This window comes from Hylobates moloch, unplaced genomic scaffold, assembly GCF_009828535.3.
Source record: "Hylobates moloch isolate HMO894 unplaced genomic scaffold, HMol_V3 SCAFFOLD_12, whole genome shotgun sequence".
Taxonomy (NCBI): domain Eukaryota; kingdom Metazoa; phylum Chordata; class Mammalia; order Primates; family Hylobatidae; genus Hylobates; species Hylobates moloch.
The window spans coordinates 80,448,533-80,467,514 of NW_026652287.1; the positions used below are offsets into that span (position 1 = coordinate 80,448,533).

The 18,982-nt window shown below is 34.6% G+C and overlaps 1 protein-coding gene across 1 annotated transcript in view; it reads left to right on the forward strand.

Moving 5' to 3' along the window:
* Window positions 1-18,982, forward strand: part of PTPRQ (protein tyrosine phosphatase receptor type Q) — a 215,177-nt gene that overhangs the window by 30,003 nt on the left and 166,192 nt on the right. The window contains exons 11-17 of the mRNA XM_032171667.1: window positions 440-601; window positions 699-878; window positions 1,475-1,582; window positions 1,726-2,007; window positions 11,506-11,688; window positions 12,049-12,150; window positions 15,808-15,928. Coding sequence (XP_032027558.1) covers window positions 440-601; window positions 699-878; window positions 1,475-1,582; window positions 1,726-2,007; window positions 11,506-11,688; window positions 12,049-12,150; window positions 15,808-15,928 — 1,138 coding nt within the window. The remainder of the gene's footprint in view (window positions 1-439; window positions 602-698; window positions 879-1,474; window positions 1,583-1,725; window positions 2,008-11,505; window positions 11,689-12,048; window positions 12,151-15,807; window positions 15,929-18,982) is intronic.

Genomic DNA, 18,982 nt, shown 5'->3' on the forward strand with positions numbered 1-18,982 from the left:
TCTCAATTATATATTTCTTTAACTCTTCTACTAAATCCTGGTATTGATTTATAATATTTCAATTATATATTATTGCCTACTCTTTCTTTTCAGAAAACATTCCTAACCAGTCTCTTTAAGAAAGTTATGTTTTCTTAAAAACACTAATGTCATGTTTCAGAGTAATGTGTAAAAACTAGCAAAATTATATTATGAACACAAAATGTTTGTGGTTATTATTGGGAGGTACTCAGAAATTCATACTAACATTCAATACGATCTCTAAAATTAATATTTTTATGTTTACTATTATTACACATCTACCTTTAATAGAGGTGTGCATGGAGAGATTAATGAATAAGGAGAAGTCAGGTTTATGATTTTATAGTCTAAGAAAAAATAATTTTGATTGTGAAGCCAAACACCTTTCTTTTTTTCTCTTATTACTGAATTCAAACAGTAATTACAAGGAATCAGTATATTACTGACATTGCAGCTGAACAGCTGTCTTATGTTATCAGGAGACTTGTACCTTTCACTGAGCACATGATTAGTGTATCTGCTTTCACCATCATGGGAGAAGGACCACCAACAGTTCTTAGTGTTAGGACACGTGAGCAAGGTAAGGATGTATTTCCTTTGAAACAATTAACTGCAAATATTGCTGTTATACACTGTGATAATTTTTTTTCATTCATATGTTCATTCTTCTTTTTAAGTGCCAAGCTCTATTAAAATTATAAACTATAAAAATATTAGTTCTTCCTCTATTTTGTTATATTGGGATCCTCCAGAATATCCCAATGGAAAAATAACTCACTATACGATTTATGCAATGGAACTGGATACAAACAGAGCATTCCAGATAACTACTATAGATAACAGCTTTCTCATAACAGGTAGAAAACAATGTTTTGTTGTTGTTGTTGTTGTTGTCCATTTTACATTTCTATTCTGGTGGAAAATATGCCCATCTCCCTGTGCCTTATATACTATAGAACACATGCTATGTCACTTCATGTTTTGTTGTTTTGTGTCACCATGAATATCTTTTTAAAATACCTGCATACGTAACTTGATTAAATGTGTTTTTCTTTAACTAGATTTACCCACAATGAAGTAAAAAGCATCAGATCACAAGCTTCATAGAAATTTACTTAACTTAAGGAATACTGTATCTGGTATATCAAAATAACTCATATGCAAAAATCAGCTGACATGGTATTTGTGCCAAGTCAACTATACCCCCTGCAGTGTGCCAAAAAGTTACTTTTGCAACTTTAAATTATTGCCTTAATATTTTAGGAAAGAACTTGAAGTCACCAACATGGAAAGGCCTATAAGCCCAAGAATTTGAGGAGACTGCAATTATTTGGAAGCAATATAGATATCTAGTCCCCCATATAAATTCTTCTTACTGGCCTTATATTAAATGGCACCAATCCCAAGAATATTATTTTAAGGACATTAAACAGTTTGTCTCTTGTCCTTTTAGGGTTAAAGAAATACACAAAATACAAAATGAGAGTGGCAGCCTCAACCCACGTTGGAGAAAGTTCTTTGTCTGAAGAAAATGACATCTTTGTGAGAACTTCAGAAGATGGTAAGAATATCAATTGCAGTTTTAATTTTTTTAAAAAAGTGGTTGTACATGCTCACTGCCTTCACTTCATGCTACCTCTAGGGTCTAAAGCAACAAACATCAATAAAAATATAGGTACTAAAAATTTTCTTTTCTTCCCCTAGAACCGGAATCATCACCTCAAGATGTTGAAGTAATTGATGTTACCGCAGATGAAATAAGGTTGAAGTGGTCACCACCCGAAAAACCCAATGGGATCATTACTGCTTATGAAGTGCTATATAAAAATATAGATACTTTATATATGAAGAACACATCAACAACTGACATAATATTAAGGAACTTAAGACCTCACACCCTCTATAACATTTCTGTAAGGTCTTATACCAGATTTGGTCATGGCAATCAGGTATCTTCTTTACTCTCTGTAAGGACTTCAGAGACTGGTGAGCTTTTGTTTTGCTTTGTTTTTTTAATAATACACAGTGATATAGTAAGCATAGCTGATAATCGCCATGTTGTTTACATTTTACATAACCTAAAATCCCTCATTATTTTGTATAATCCAGAAATTAATTTTCTTAATTAAAAATTAAGAATTAATTCTTAATTTTCATAAGTGCAGGAAAAGGTTTATTGTACAAATTTTTAAGTCTGATATATATAAGGGAACTTCTAATAAAAATCTGTGAATTTTCAAATGAAAAGACCTTGAGAAACCAGGGATTCTTTCAATGTACCTAAAAATTTTAGGTTGAATGGCTGCTTGCTTTCGAATTAGGTAAAAGTGAGACATACTCATAGGAATAGATTCTGAGATTCTAATGAGGTATGTATATAGATAGTGGTGCAGAGTGGGAGCACAAAAATGGCATGCCTAGAGAAGACTTACGGAGGAGACAGCATTTGGCCTGGATCTTAATGAGGAGGTTGGAATGGGCAGAAGGATGTTATAGAGCAGGGGTCCCCAACCCTTTTGGCACTGGGGACCAGTTTCATGGAAGACAATTTTTCCCTGGACTAGGAAGGGGAGTGGGGTTGGTTTCTGGATGATTCAAGCACATTACATTTGTTGTGCACTTTATTTCTATTATTATTACATTGTAATATATAATCAAATCATTATACAACTCACCATAATGTAGAATCAGTGGGAGCCCTGAGCTTGTTTTCCTGCAACTAGATGGTCCTATCTGGGGGGTAATGGCAGACAATGACAGATCATCAGGCATTAAATTCTCATAAGAAGCACACAACATAGATCCCTTGCATGGGCAATTCACAATAGGGTTTGCGCTCCTATGAAACTCTAATGTCGACACTGATCTGACGGGAGGAAGAGCTCAGGCAGTAATTCAGGCGATAGGGAGTGGCTATAAATACAGAAGCTTTATGATGCTCACCTGCTGTGTGGCCCAGTTCCTAACAGGCCACCGGCTGGTACTAGTCCGTGGCGCTGGGATTGGGGACCCCTGTTATAGAGGTTGCTGGATGGGTTGGGAGAGGATATACCATCTAAAGGAAGTAATACAAGCAAGGAATTACTTGTGTTTTAGTTTTGGTGAAACTAGAGTAAGACAGTTTGTCTGTTAATCTTATTTTGTTATTTATATTGTGTTACAATTATATATTGGTGGCATAACTATTAGGCCAATTCTACAATGTATTTTGAGAATTAATAACTAAATATAAAGTTACTATTTTAATTGTACATTTAAAACAATAAATATTTACTGACTAGCTACTGGTGGAACCACATGAAATGACAATTTTTATAGGTCACAAATGGCCAAATATCAGCAATTTCATATAGTTCAGCCAGATACTATATACGAATTTCTGTCTTGACCTTGAGGATCTAGAAATCTAGTAAAGTAGCTTTTGTAGAAAAGTATCCTGTTGAGACTATTCACAGAAATGAATACAATGAGATGATACAAAAGAGCCCATAGATAATGGCAGTAGTTGAAAGCGCAGGAATAAGAAAGTAATGAAAGGAGCATTTTACATTATCAAGAGCCTTGAAGTGACATTTAATTGATATTAATCCATATATTGGCATGTTTCATTGCTTTTGTAGATATTGTACCTAAAATAAGTATTTTTGAGAAAAATGTCTGCTCTTTAATGACTTGGTTTTATTTTGCAGTGGATCAAGGCAATGAAACAAGCATATTTTTAGCACCTATTAAGGGTCACAGGCCCTGCTAATAGGTTTCACAGAAATTGTCTTTTAAAAATTCTAAACTAAAGCAATACATTATTGTTATCTTCACAGAAAACTGAGTCTAATGAAAAATGGAGGGTTTGAGAGGTTCATTCATTCAAAAAATATTTATAATATACCAGGCCCTACTGGGGCTAAAGCAGTGTAGAAGAAAAGGATTTCCTTCCCTCCTTAAGTTTTATTAGTTGATGGGTGTTTAATTGCCTAATGGCACCAGCTAGAAAGTGATGAGCTGGAATTAGAATCCAAACCCATCTGACTGTAAAACCAATTTCCCCTTCACAGCACATGCTGTTTTGGAAGTCATCAACAAAGCTGGTAAATTATAAACTATATCTAAGATCTCTCTGTTCATTGTTATACTGATATTTTGTCATTAGGCTTCTGCTCAGCATGGGGAGGAAAGTAATAACTTTGAAAGATTCTATTGTGATATGAAATAATAACCATTTTTATGAATGCTTATCAAGTATTTCATTTAAGTGGCCATAGCATCAAGAACACCTTATTTTAATGATGAATTATAAAGCAATTTTTTTGTTTTCTGATTATTACATGCACATAATCTTTTACTTAGTATTGAAAATGTAATTTTATTTTCTGTTTTATTGTCTGTTTGTATGAGTTTAATTCAAAGGCAGGGACAATAAACTTGAAGTGAATATAAATTTTGAGATTTAGTTTAAAATGAGAATTTTAATTTTGGAAAGTATCTTAGAAAACATGCAGAACCCTTTATTTTTTAAGTGAAGAGACCTAGGACCATTTGGGTAAAAGGACTCATAAGTTACAGTACATGAGAAGTAAAGTTGGGGCTTGACTATAGGCCTCCTGACCCCCATTACAGGCCTCATTTAATAGGCTCTTGAGATGGCTAAAAAATAAAGAGAAGGAGAAACCAACATATCCCATGGCTCCCTAGCCAGGCCTAACAATAAGAGTATAGGGTTTATTGCCCATCTTCCTAATATCTGGTTCTCTGTCCTAAGTTAGCGTAGTCTCAAGTCTGTGCATTTTCCACCTGGATGAAAATGGAAGACAATGGAATCTACATTAGTGACTTTTCCTAGATTATGTTTGTTACTATTAAACTACCCACTTTAGCTCCTTTGGCAAAAGAGGAAGCTAGAATGTTAAGTAGGGTCTCAAGTGTCATTTGAAGCAAGACGAGCCCAAGAGAAAACTATTTTTCTGTGTTTAGGCTCAAAATAATCTTATTAAATACAGTAATTATACCTTCTACTCATGTAAAAAAATTATGGGCCCAGTCTTCAATATTGTTTCATGAGAAATTGAGTGATGTGTTAATTCAGTGATGTGTTAATATTACTAATTAAAAATAGGAGTAAATTATTTGGTTAAATGCCTTATCTTTTTAAGAGAAATAGCGTTTACTAATGCTTGGAAGTAAAACACCCTTGTGTTCAAGCAGGAAAGATCAATACAAGATTGATTCTGTGTGTATGTGTGTGTGTGTGTGTGTGTGTATCTCTCTGTGTGTATGTGTGTTTTAATCATAGAATGTGCAGCTTTCCAATAAGCTCAAGATTAGTTTTTATTTTCTCATACTTAGGGTGTAATAATCATAAATACTACTTTGAGAAGTTCCCATTACAAATTACTCTTTTGATGATCTATACATATTCCCTTTCCTTTTTAAGACATAACCATCTTTACAGTAAGCCTTTAACAAAACACCTTGTCTGATTCGGGGCAACAACTATGAGTGGATAATAACTTAGATGTTGACCAAAATTTTGTGTAGACCCCCATAAATTTATTTGTATTAATGAATAACATTTTAAAATTTGTCTGCATGCATTAAAGCTATATATGCCAAACAATAGTCTTTTGGCAGATTCAAGGTAACTTCCCTTTTTTACTATCATCATGGACTATGTATTTTTTTTGTTTTGGAATTTTAATAGGTTCAGCTTATTCCAACTGATTATAATCATTCTTTTTATTCATCAGTTATCTACTTTATAAAATATTTCTACAATTGGGGGACACTGTATGCTATTTCAGAAAATTCTAAGTGCATCATCACTCTTCAAAATCAGTAAGTCATTGAGTCTGTCTTGCTTTATCTACCTGATGATCCAGCACTAGTTATTCCCTAAGGGTAAATGAATAAAAATGCAAAGGATATCAGCCTTGGGTCAGTAATGCATATTTACACACTGACTACTGGTGGTAGGCAGACAACTGCAGAGAGAAAACTTAAATCTAATGGGAAATTTTCAAAATCAGAAGTTACACTGAGCTATAAAATTCAAGCATAGCATCACAAATTCCCTTTTTGTAATTAAAGAGTTTTTCAACCCAATCTTATATCTGTCTGTTCCTTACCTGTGAGTTTCTCTCGTTTTTAATATATTCTGTATCATATTAAATACATTGATTCATTCACTGAACAGCTTTTATGGATTCCATATTATGTTCTACCACCGTACTAGCTAGTATAGCTGTAGCAGTAAACAAGACACAATCAATCTCTACCTTCCTGAAACTTGACACGAGACAATCAGAAAATTAGAAATTAGAAAATAAATCAGTAAACAAATTTGTGATTTTTGGTAATGGTAAGTTTTAGTAAGTGAAAAATATCAAGGATAGAAGAGAGGAAGGAAGAGTAGTGAGTGGGCTATTTGAGATGGAGGACTGAGGAAAGGCCTCACTGAGAGGCTATATTTGCCCAGTGATATTAATGAGGTATAGGATTAAATAAGATGAGGATAAGGATGAAAAGTGTTCTAGAGGAAGAATAGCAATTGCCAACTTCTTGTAGAGGAAAAAAACCGTGGAGTTGGGGAAGAGCAGGGCATTTCTGTCACTTGAACAGTGTGAGTTGGGGTAGAGAATTCACAGATGAGGCGAGAGGCAGAGGTGGATCATGAGATTCTTGGGTGCCATTCTAGGAACTTTGGAGTTTAATTTTAATGAGGAGATTTTGGAGAATTATGAAATAGGAACATTATATAATTTACAGTTTTCAAAGATTGCTGCTGAATATGTTGGATGTTGAAGTAAAGAGAAAAATCAAGATAAACTATTAGATTGTTTGTCTGAGTATCTGGGTGAGTGGTAGTGCCATTTACTTAGATGGGGAAGTCCAGGGAAGAGGTCAATATGGAGAACATCCAGGAGTTCTGTTTGCAACATGTTTCAAATATCCAAGTGCCATTATGAAGGCAGTTAGATAAATAAGTTTAAAGCTCAGGGAAAAGATCCAGAGCTGAATATATAATTTGGAGCCTCACCATATCTTTGGTATTCAATCAAGGGATGAGGATAGTCATATCACTGGACAACAGGGGGAGACGTTAAGAAGCTTACAGCTATGTCGTGGGCAATACGACACATAGACTTCGAGAAGAAGAAGAGCTAATCAAGGACAAAGCAGAAGTCACTGGAAATAGAAGGAAAACCAGAAGAAGATAGTGCCTTCAAAGCCAAGTGAATAAAGATTTTCAAGTAGAAGGAGTTTATTCCCTATGTCAAATGCTGCTGACAAGTAGAGTAAGATGGGGCATACAATTGACCAGTGTTTGGCCAGAATGGAGGTCGTTGGTGACTTCACAGGAGTAGATTTTACAGAAAAAAAAATGGAGGAAAATGAAGTGAGATTAACAGCGTATGATAGGCAAAAAAAAAAAAAAATGTAGAAAATGAGGAACGGCAAATTTTGAGGAATTTTGATAAGAAGTGGAGAGTAGACTTGAGTAACAGCTGAAGGAGCAAGTGCAATCAAAAGAAGACTTTTTAAACACCAGAATGTATATTACAGTGTATGTGTGTTCACATGTATCTCTGACTAACTTCAAGTGTAAAGTCTCTGAATAGGCAGAAGGAGTGAAATCCAGTGCAGACGTGGAGGGATAGAGCTTGGAAAGGAGGAAAGAGGGAAGGCAGTTAAGGGAAAATTTGAAGTCAGATGATAATTTAGCTCTCTTCTCAGTGTTTTTATTTTTGCCATGGAATGAGAAGCAAGTTTATTAGCTTCAAATAAAGAGGTGGAGGGCATATCAGAGGTTTGTGAAGAGAGAACATGGTGAAAACATACTTTAAAGAGTAGGAGACTGAATTAACTAAAACAAAACATTAGCTATCAGGAAAGGAAAAGGATCCATTTGAGATTTGATGTTATAAATTTAAGTGGAACTAGTCAGCATAGAATGGTGTTTTATTCAGCCATTTTCAGCTATTACATTGGGCATGTGAACCTAGCAGAGTTTTGTTTAATTCCAATTGTAATTTTCCCAGGAAAGTAAAATAGAAACAGAAGGAACTGATGGATATTGCTAGGAAGTGATTACAGTGACTGTGGACTCTAGCCTGAGCATGTAGGGAAATGAAGGCATAAGAGAGGTGATACACAGTGAAGATTTGATGAGGGTCAGAGAATTGTTGGATTCAAAGTACAAGAGTCAGTAAGCTGGAAAGATAGCAGTCAGTTGTCAAAGAGAGGAATATTGGCAGTTACTGGTAATGACAAAGTCTTAGGTGTTGCCATGGGGTAAAGTAAGGTGGGGGAAAAGATTATTGGAATTACAGAGATAAAGAAATACACAGTCCAGGGAACTGGATAGATAATTTGCATGGATGTTGACCTCTCTGAGTAGTAGGGAAGATGTCAGTTATCAAAGTGATAGCATCTTTAAGATGTTCAGAGAAGTGACAGAGGTATTACCAGTTGTCTGTCTTAAAGAGGGGTAGCATGTGATGGTATCTAATGGAATGGGGCTTCAAAGGATCTGTGGTTCTTCAGGAAGAAAAAAGGAGTAATAAATGCAACTACCCAACTCCTACGCCCTATGGTTAGTGGGACTATGGGAGAAAAACAAACATGATACCCCAGAGGGCTAAACTGTAGTAGTATTTCTCAGCAGGTCCAAGATTTCACTTAGAGCTAGAAAGTTAAGAAAGCATTGAGGGTAGTTGCTGAGGATTTTTCTCAATGTAACGGGTTGGCCTGGGGAAACACTAGAGAAGATTTAGCATGTTTCGGATAGAAAGGATAGTGGAATTATATTGCTACATCAAACTATGCATTGCATTGCAATCCTCTCAAAGTTTTAAAAGTATCAATATTCTTAAATTAGTGTTTCCTATTAAGTGTGCCTTGACACCATAACCCAATAACTGGTAACAATCAAGGGGAGGGACACTGTATCTACATTTTTAAGGCTTCTGAATATTATTTATCTACTAAATTTATTATTAGTAATTTTTATATCCATTCAATTTAGAATACTAATAAAAAAGTTTAATTTCTTTCATTTGAAAGAAAAGAGTCTTGTAACAGGACTCTTGAATGGCAATAATATTTACCTATTTGGTTTATATTGTTTAACTTTCCAAGTTAATTATTTATGTTATTGTTCTGTGTACTCAATTTTTAAACCATTATCTTGACCACTCTGATTTTTCATCTGTGGTAAATAGTTTTCTACCTAAAGTACATTGTCTACAATTTCATTTACTGAGGATGTGTTGATGGCATTATCCCTCAATTTTTTTTATTGTCTGAATATGTTTTTAGTTTGCTACTCTTTATTTTTCTGGGTGTGGAATTCCAGTTGTTTTTCAGTTGATATTGTCAGTCTAATTGTCATTCCTATGTAGGTGATTTGTTTTCTTTCTGGTACTGTTAATATGGTTTCTTTTTTGGTATTCTGTATTTTCACAATGATATGTCTAAATATGGTTTAAAAAATTTCTGCTTGGGATTTACTGAAATTATTTGATCTGATGTTTGATATCTTTGAATAATTTTGATGAGCCTCAGCCATTATCCCTTTAAATATTTCTTCTTCATTTTCTCTATTATTTTAGACCCCCTCTGGATATCATCTATATCTCAACTGCCATTTTATATTTTCCATAACTGTCTTCTTTGATCTACATTCTTGATAATTTCTTCAATACTATCATCCTTTTCACTAAAGTTCTCTTCTTCTTTATCTAATCTGCTCTTTAATACCTCAAGAGATTTTTAATTTTAGTTATTTTGTTCTGTTCCAGAAGGTCTATCTTGTTCTCTTTCAAACTTGCTTGGTTATTTAATGTTATTTACCATTATTTAAATAATTCTTTGCTCATATTTTAAAATATGTTTGATTTCTTGAAACATATTAAACATTTCTATTTTATTTCAATATCTGGAATCTCAAAATCTAACTACTGTGTATGTGTGTGTGCGTGTGTTTTTTTCTTTGCTGACTTTCACTATTGATATCTGATTTGCTTGTGTGTTTAACGATTTTATCAGTGAGCTCATATTCTTTGAAACTTTAGCTGCGAGAAATTTATGTGGTTTGTGTTGAAGTTGAGTTCCTCTAGCAAGTATTTTTATTTACTTCTAGTTGCTTAGGAGTAATAGCAGCTAAGGACTACAGTTTTATTTTAATTTAAATTCTGAAGTGGAGGTTTCTTCAGGGTACATATAGATATCATGGATTTAGTCAACATATGAACATAGGGATAGGCTTTTAATTCCAAAACAGCATATTATTTATTTCTTTTCTGTCTCTCCACCCAGAGGAGTGGCAACAACAAAAAAAGGTTTCCTTTCTGTCCTCTCTACATGGTAGATTTATTTCTCACTTCCCATTCCCTGAGAATGAATGCATCACATTGCACAAGACCAGGAGTTACCATTCACATAGACTTCTATGGCACATGCAGAAGAATCTAAAGTATCCCCTAAAATTGTTCAATATAATAACCCTGGTTAAAGTTGCATTCTTTGGGGGTTTCAGGTCTTTCTGCAGGGATATCGCTCATCTTTCAGCTGGCCCCAGGGCTTTATAGTCTTTCTCTGACACACTACGCATATGTTATTATACAAACGCAAAGGCACCAGGATTACCCAGTCTACGGCAAGGCAAAACTGGCTTTAGTACCAGCTTCCTTCTCAGGATTTCTGTCTTTGCATTTTGTTTGCTTGTTTGTTTTCCTGTGACTTTTTTTGGCCAGTCACCACTGAATTCTAACTTTCTTTTCAGCACCACAACTTCTTAAAGAAAATTTATTTTAATGTTATACAGAGTTTTTGTTATTTTAAGTAAGATATTCACTCAGTTTAGGGTAACTGTTCCAATATTTTACCAGAATTGGAATCTTGTATATAGTTTTGTACTCAAATATACATAGAAAACCATTTTATGCATAATGTGTTCAATATAAAAATGTTGTTAGATACAGAAAACTAGTGTTTTACTTAATGATATCCCATATTCTTGGGAGGTGGTTTTGCTGCCAGGTCATAATATGCAACCTCACATCTAGGAGGGGCTCCTTGACTTGTCATAGACCTTGCTGTCGACAAAAACTAACCTACTGATCTTTTTTCATATTATTATTAATGAGGAGTAGAGTCAAGTTTTAAGTGTTTTAAAATTCTCTTTCTTGCATCTGTGTGTTCTTCAGTGCAAGATAGGTTCCTATAGTTGCAAGCATTTTAGTAAACGTATCATCTTATAACTGTTATTCTGTGGAATCATAGTAGCATTTTCTTTTGAATGAAAATTTTTCTTATACAGTTGTAAGTACTATAATTTATTTATACCTTACTTCATTCAGGATGTTTATTACAATTACATTCTAGTGAAGGTTCACATGTAAATAACCTAGTGCACTTCAGTGACAATTTCAGCAGAATAGATTTTTAGAATGGAATTGTTTTGTGTATCTATATTTTTGTTTCTTTCAGTGCCTGATAGTGCACCAGAAAATATCACTTACAAAAATATTTCTTCTGGAGAGATTGAGCTATCATTCCTTCCCCCAAGTAGTCCCAATGGAATCATACAAAAATATACAATTTATCTCAAGAGAAGTAATGGAAATGAGGATAGAACTATAAATACAACCTCTTTAACCCAAAACATTAAAGGTAAAAGAACAAATCTAATATTGGATATTTGCATTTATAATGTCAGAGTAGCCACAAATACTAGCTTAATGTTAATAGTTTGAGATTATTTTCATGCAGGGTATTAGTTTTGTCTTTTTGGTTAAATAAGCTAGGAGTTTATTGCAAGTCACATGAAAGAATACTGTAGATGCATCCTTTTCCACATTATCCTATATCATTTTGTCTTCATAAATAAGAGCTACTATTGCCAAAGAATGACATTTTCACTTAGTTTTTATTTTTGGAAGATTGTGTTGAGAGCCATTTCATAGTTTGCCTCTTGCATATTATTAAATGATATTTTGTAAGTTTCAACTTACCTATTTTATTTCTCTTTAGGACTGAAGAAATATACCCAATATATCATTGAGGTGTCTGCCAGTACACTCAAAGGTGAAGGAGTTCGGAGTGCTCCCATAAGTATACTGACTGAGGAAGATGGTAAATATAATAGTGGATATTGATATACTTTGATTCTATAACATTTCAAGAAACACACATATAGGATGAAACAATGTAAAAACTCCTCTAGTCGTGGGTATCAGTTGTGTACCATACCAGCGTTATACAGAGATTTCATTGTCATGGTATAAAAGAAGCTAGCAACATCAGATTTACATTCAGTGAAATCAGGCATAAAATGCTTTTTATTTTCTGAAGTCATCAGTACTCTGTAAAAAACAGTCATGTTTTTCCATGGGAATTTTTAAGGCTTAAAATTTGGTTTGAACGTTAACTGATATATGTCATGACTGTGTTTTTCAACTTTTACATTTTTAAGAATAGACATTAACATGAGCTTTGAAGCAGATTATGTTTATGTAAATGTTCAGCACTTTTTTACAATATTAAGGATTAACTTTTGATGAGATCAGGCTATTGTACAGGTTCCTACATAATTGGACAAGATGCTGTTCCCCAATGTTAGTAGCTTTCATATTGAATATTTAAACATACCTTTCCCTAACCCAAATAAAATCAACTTTACTACTAAGGCCACTTTACATTGATACCTTACCAAGTTAGACATATATTATGCTAAGAATATAACTTCTGAAAGATATATTCGGGATTAGGATTTGCATTTTATGTTTTATACATTGCATATTTAAAGAAAATTTTTTTTTTCTGTAAAAGGAGTTCCTATTTCCACGAAGGGTAGGCCTGGAAGTGTCGTACGGGTTTGTGGAGTATCTCTTTTTTTTCATCTTTCTTTCTTTCAAGTTTCCCCATCTTCAAGCTAGGCCATAGCCTGTGAATGTTAAGGGCAGAATGTGCTTAGACACTGCTAGGAAGGGAGACTTTTCCCTGCATTGCTCTCTTTCTTTTCAAAATAATAAAGTCTTCAAATCCCTCTTCTCTTTTTGCAGGTCTCTCCATGTTTTAACCTCTACCAAAGAATTTCACCAAAGCAGCTTGGCTAGGGCTCTCTGGGTTGCCCCAGTTTCTAAGTGGGATGCCTCTGTGGGTCAGTTTTCCCTAGTCATTGCATCTACTTACTAATGCTTGCTTTTCCATCAAAACTTACCCGCCCAAATTCCAATTTTTTTCATAAATAGATTCTCCTTGCTCTCATAGTTAAAATTATCTTAATAGAAAAAAATCTTCCAAATGAGTCAATGGTTAAAAACTATGGAAGAAAGTTAGTGCTCCTCTCTATCTTATATAATACCTAAGATGATACGTAGTAAAAATTTTACCAATGCCTTTTTGAAAATAGTACCCACTTCTTTATAACTAATCTAATCAAAAGGTCCTAATGATAAGAATTTGAGATCTTATATGATGGAATGAGACCAGTAGTGAACATATATTTTGAGCAGGCAGTGGTTTTACCACTCAAGTCAATAATTCCAAAGTATGTTGTGCATCTGAATTACCTGGGCTGTTAAAAATATGCTTCCTCAAGGTAAAGTTCCATCTAAATTCTTGGCCAAGTCATATGATTTCTAAGGAACAGGGTAAAGAACAAGACTCCCTTATTGAAAAATTACAGAAAATCGAGAATGGATAAAGATATGAGAAAATTTGCCTATTTGGGAATTAGGAACTCCTTGCCCTCATGAAGCTTGCGGTTAGAACAAGAGACCTAAATTTGACAAATGCGTGGACAGATAATTTTTATGATTTTTAATTACTGGTATAAATGTTCCCCCAAATTATTCACCAGGACAAAAGAAGGACCTAAGCTACTCTGGAGTGTGACGTAAAGTGTAGCTGTGGAAGTTATGTAGAAGCCGTGATATGAAAATGAATAAAGAGGGAGGGTGAGAAATAGGAAAGATCATGCCAGGTAGAGAAGTGAGAGGTTAGTGAAGTTCTCATGCCAGGTAGAGGAGCGACAGATTGTGAAGTTCCTTCTCAGCTACCTTGAGATGCTCTGAGATGACAAATTGAATGCACTGCAAAAGTTGTAATTTTTCTAGTTTCAATTTTGTTAGATTATATTTTAGAATACATATGCCAAAATATTTTAGAATACATATGCCAAAATGATTAAAACTTAGTCTGCTACAGTGGATGTGCAGCGATTTTTTTAGATAGACATGTTAATTACATTTACTTAGCAATAAAATGTTTAACATTAAGAACATAATATTCAGAGATCTACTGAAGGTTAGCTTTTAAAGACACCAAGCTTTATCTGATATTCCACATAAGCATCTTAAAGCATATTACAGAGTAGAAATGGTTAGTTGCAACATACTAGTTTCTAAGTTATTGCTATTTTTAATTGAAGTCCTTTTTGTAAACAATAAACAGATTTTACAAGGATGCTAGGAAAAATATTTATAGGTGTTTGCTTTGACAAATGAAAGAGAATTTTCAGAGATAATTCTTATCTTGGGAAACAGACATCTCTAACTGATGTATACATTCCTGTGATAATCAATATTTGATAGCAACATTATTATAGTGCCAGTGAAAATAACAAAATGAAAATACCAAATACAGCTATCGCTATTATTCCTTATAACATGTCTCATAAACTTTCTGCTGCTCAATACAATTTTTTTGGAAAATTATTGTTAGTTAAATAATGAAAACATGCACACATGGGAACACATAAAACTATAGCTGAGATTATTCAGAGAAGTAAAAAAGAAAAAATATTGAAGTAATTCAGGTAGCATTCTGTCCAAATTATTGGAAATAGTGATCTATATATGAACTGTATTTCAACTGACATTATTTAAAGATGTAAGCAAATTCTCAGAATTTCCATTAGCTACCTATGAATTCACATTCCGTGCATAACTGTAACAATGAACCAAATTTTAGTGTTTTCCTTTTTTATATGTAAAAAGTTGTATTCCATTATTCTAAGACATTACTGTGGTGTTACACAGCAGCTGAGAAATGTCATTCTAAATGTTTTACCTAAATGGAAATATAAAGTTGGCTAACTATTTTGCAGTAATGTTTTTATTGCTTATTCAATGCTGAATAGCAAATGTGTTTGTATTTTACACTATTATAGCAGAGTTACAAGTAGATTCTAAACTATTTTCTTATTTACGTGCTACATTGGTATTTCCTTTGTAAACCATTCAATTTTGAAGACTGAGTGAACAGAGTTTGATATTATTTTACTTTTTAATGACACAATAGAGATCGAGGAATGTAGTTTTCATCATTTGTGAGGTCAATCATTTTAACTGCTTTCTCAATGTTGTGCTTATCACTTTCCCAACTTCTTGAATGTGTGATTTTTTCCCACCTCTTTTTTATTGTCTAGGGATCTCTTTTACTGTATATTTATTCACCCTCAATAAAGTTTTTATTTTTATTAGAGGATGACAGTTGACCGAGATGTACTTGAACAGTAGGTGAGTCACTGTGACATACCCCTTGTTCTACTTTCTCATGAAATATTTTTTTCCATTGAATCATAGAAACAGATGTTCTAATACCACCATGCAAAATCTTCCTTTATCATCTCATTTTGAAAGTAAACAGTCTCTTGTGCTTCTGGAGAAAAGCACTGAACTAATTCCTTTACCAGAAAGTTTATAATAAAAATTGTGTGCATTTCCATGTTAACTTTTTCTTATATATGTTTAATAAAATACATTATTCTATACCCTAACTTTACAGCTCCTGATTCTCCCCCTCAAGACTTCTCTGTAAAACAGTTGTCTGGTGTCACGGTGAAGTTGTCATGGCAACCACCTCTGGAGCCAAATGGAATTATCCTTTATTACACAGTTTATGTCTGGTAATAATTTTTTTTGGAAATAGTTCTGAGAACAGATATTAATCTGTAACGTAATAGGAATGTAGTTTTTAGATTTCAGAATGTGGTGCTACATTAGGAACCTGATTATTAATAGGCTAGTTAATATGTTTTGATTAAGAAACAGGTTTTTCCCGTGTTATGTAGTGGTTCAATCATGGTCAAATGAAATAATTTTGCAATTAAAACAAAAAATTATGTGTTATGCATAATTATACCAAATTTCTACTCTTAAAAGTCATTGACAAGTCAATTTGTATGAATGTAAGCATACACTTTTACACTTCTGAAGTTTTACACAAGTACTCTCATGTCACTGTCTTTCAAGTGTCCCTGGAGCAGAGTAATTTTAATAAACATTTAAAATAGCTATTTTTAAAGAAGTCTGTTATTTAAGGTAAATTTTTTATTGAAATGTAAACAATGTATTTTGTTTCTGATCACCGTTACCCTGATTACCTGTTTATCCTTCAATTGTGAAAAAGATGAAATCCGACATTGTATCTCATGTTAGTTAACATGCTTATACTACTTCATGAGAACTTGGTAGATTGAAATCTTCACTTTGATGTAATGTAAATCCTCTTTAGATTCACCAATTAGGTAACACATTACCTAGTGGATTTCATATATTTCAACTCAGAAAATACAATTTACACAATACTTCGTAAAACATAGCCATTTCCTTTTATATTTCTGAATTGGAAGGGCCAGCATTGAAGGAGATGCTATGATGTTTTAAAGAAGTCTCCTCTTCTTCTCTTTCCTAAATTAAGATTTTTCTTTCCCTAATTCCCCTTTAACCCCTTTGCATATTTCTCTTTAAGACTATATTTTTTGTTTTCTTTGTTGCCTGATTCCTAGTGACTTTGCCTAGTCATGACGAAACTGGGAGTGTCGTGACTCCCAGTTAGTGAAAAGGAAGCAGTGGGAAGAAGGTAACCATTCCTTTTCATTACCCTATTTATTTATTCACTCATTCATTCATTGAACAATATTGATAGAATACCTATATACTCACGAACAAGACTCACATAAGACCCTTGCCCTCAAGGGTCTTGTATCTCTTACAGTCCCAAGAGATAACTGGATTATATACCCATAAACAAGCCAACAAGGGAACGTTGGGGGAAGGAGGTCTACTTTCGATGGGATGCTTCAGGAAGTTCTCTTTGAAGAAGTGGCATTGAGCTGTGATCCAGTTGACAAGAAAGAGCTTATTGCCGTGTAAAAATCTACAGGGCGGAACTTTCAAGAAGGAGGGAATACCAACTGTACAAGCTCTGTGGGGAAACAAAACTTGTCACTTTGAAGACCAGAAAGGAGGTCCATGTTGCTGGGGATTAGAGAACCAGAGGAGGGTAACAGTGGGGACAGGAAATAAAGTTCAGGAGTCAAGCCATGGTAAGGATTTTGTTTTCATTTTAACTATAAAGGGATTTCATAGATAATTTAAATCACTTTAGATTCCTTATAGAGAATGAATTGTCAGGGACAAAACTGTTAGCAGGAATGCTAGGCTATTTTAGTAGTCTGGGAAAGAGATGGGAGTGGCAACAGAGGGGAGAAGTAGGCAGCTTTGAGCTACATTTGGGAAGAAAAACTAACAGGACTTGGTGATGGATTGGCTGTGCAGATAAGAAAAAGAGAAGAATCAAAGATGACTTCTAGATTTTTGAATCAAGTGTGGTTACTACTAGAATTTGATGGCATTTACTAAGTTAGAAAAAAATCTAAATGAAACAGATTAAGTGAGAATCAATATTTTTCAGGCTGGGATTTTCAGCCCTGCATTATGAGAATAATTGTGTTCTTCTATACAGTGATCATGCTTCCCTTCCTAGAGCTTCCGTGTATTTCTAGCATAATGCATAGCACAACTAGACAGAAACACATGTGGTTGGATAGCATTTTAAGGGATGCTGTTCACCCAGTTTTTCTCTCTCTGGGTATGAACTCCATGTCAATGGGAGCCGCCTATTCTAGCAACTTAGCTATAACTTTAGTTGTCTATTTACAGTTCCAAAATGTCTAAAGGTACCAAGATTTGTTAGGAATAAGTAATGACAATGTACATTACACCACCTCTTAAGAATATAGCATGGCTCAAATTTTATATGCTACAATTCTGATGTCATATAGAACATGACCTTTTTATTTTCTGTAACTGGTTATTTTTACTTTTTGCAATGATGCTGGGGTTGATGAAAGCCCTGATTTTAGATAACCTATTCGTTTCTCATTCCCTCTGGGTTTAATTCGGTCTCTTTTGGGTAAATATTCAATCAATTCAAAGTTTAACTCTTCAGTTGTACTTTTTCTCTCATCCTTCAAGAGGTATCCTTATCTCATTTTCTGAGGTAGTCTGGGTACAGGGGAAGCCGAATGATATTGGGGTGAGGTAATCTCAAATCTGTGATATTGAAACAGAAAAAGTTCCCTTGTCCTGCTCTCGGGGCGTGCGACGGGGGTGTGGCTCAATTCTCTGATGCCCTGCTGCTCAAACCTCTAGTGGGAGCATGCAGACGGGCAGGTTGTGGGGCTCCGACCCCATGGCAGGGTCTAGGGGTGAATATTTACAGCTGAAACCCCAGTGGGCGTGTGTTACAGTATGCTCTTTTATTTTTATTTTTTTATTTTTGAGACGGAGTCTCGCTCTGTCGCCCAGGCTGGAGTGCAGTGGCGCAATCTCGGCTCACTGCAAGCTCCGCCTCCCGGGTTCACGCCATTCTCCTGCCTCAGCCTCCCCGAGTAGCTGGGACTACAGGCGCCCGCCACCACGCCGGCTAATTTTTTGTATTTTTAGTAGAGACGGGGTTTCACCGTGTTAACCAGGATGGTCTCGATCTTCTGACCTCGTGATCCGCCCACCTCGGCCTCTCAAAGTGCTGGGATTACAAGCGTGAGCCACTGCGCCCGGCCCGGTATGCTCTTTTAGTTTAGCCATCTGTAGGCAGCTTGTGTTAGCTCAGTTAGACCCCCTGCCTTATTGCAAGGACAGAGGGCTTTCTGTATCCCGGGGTTTCTTGCCTTGGA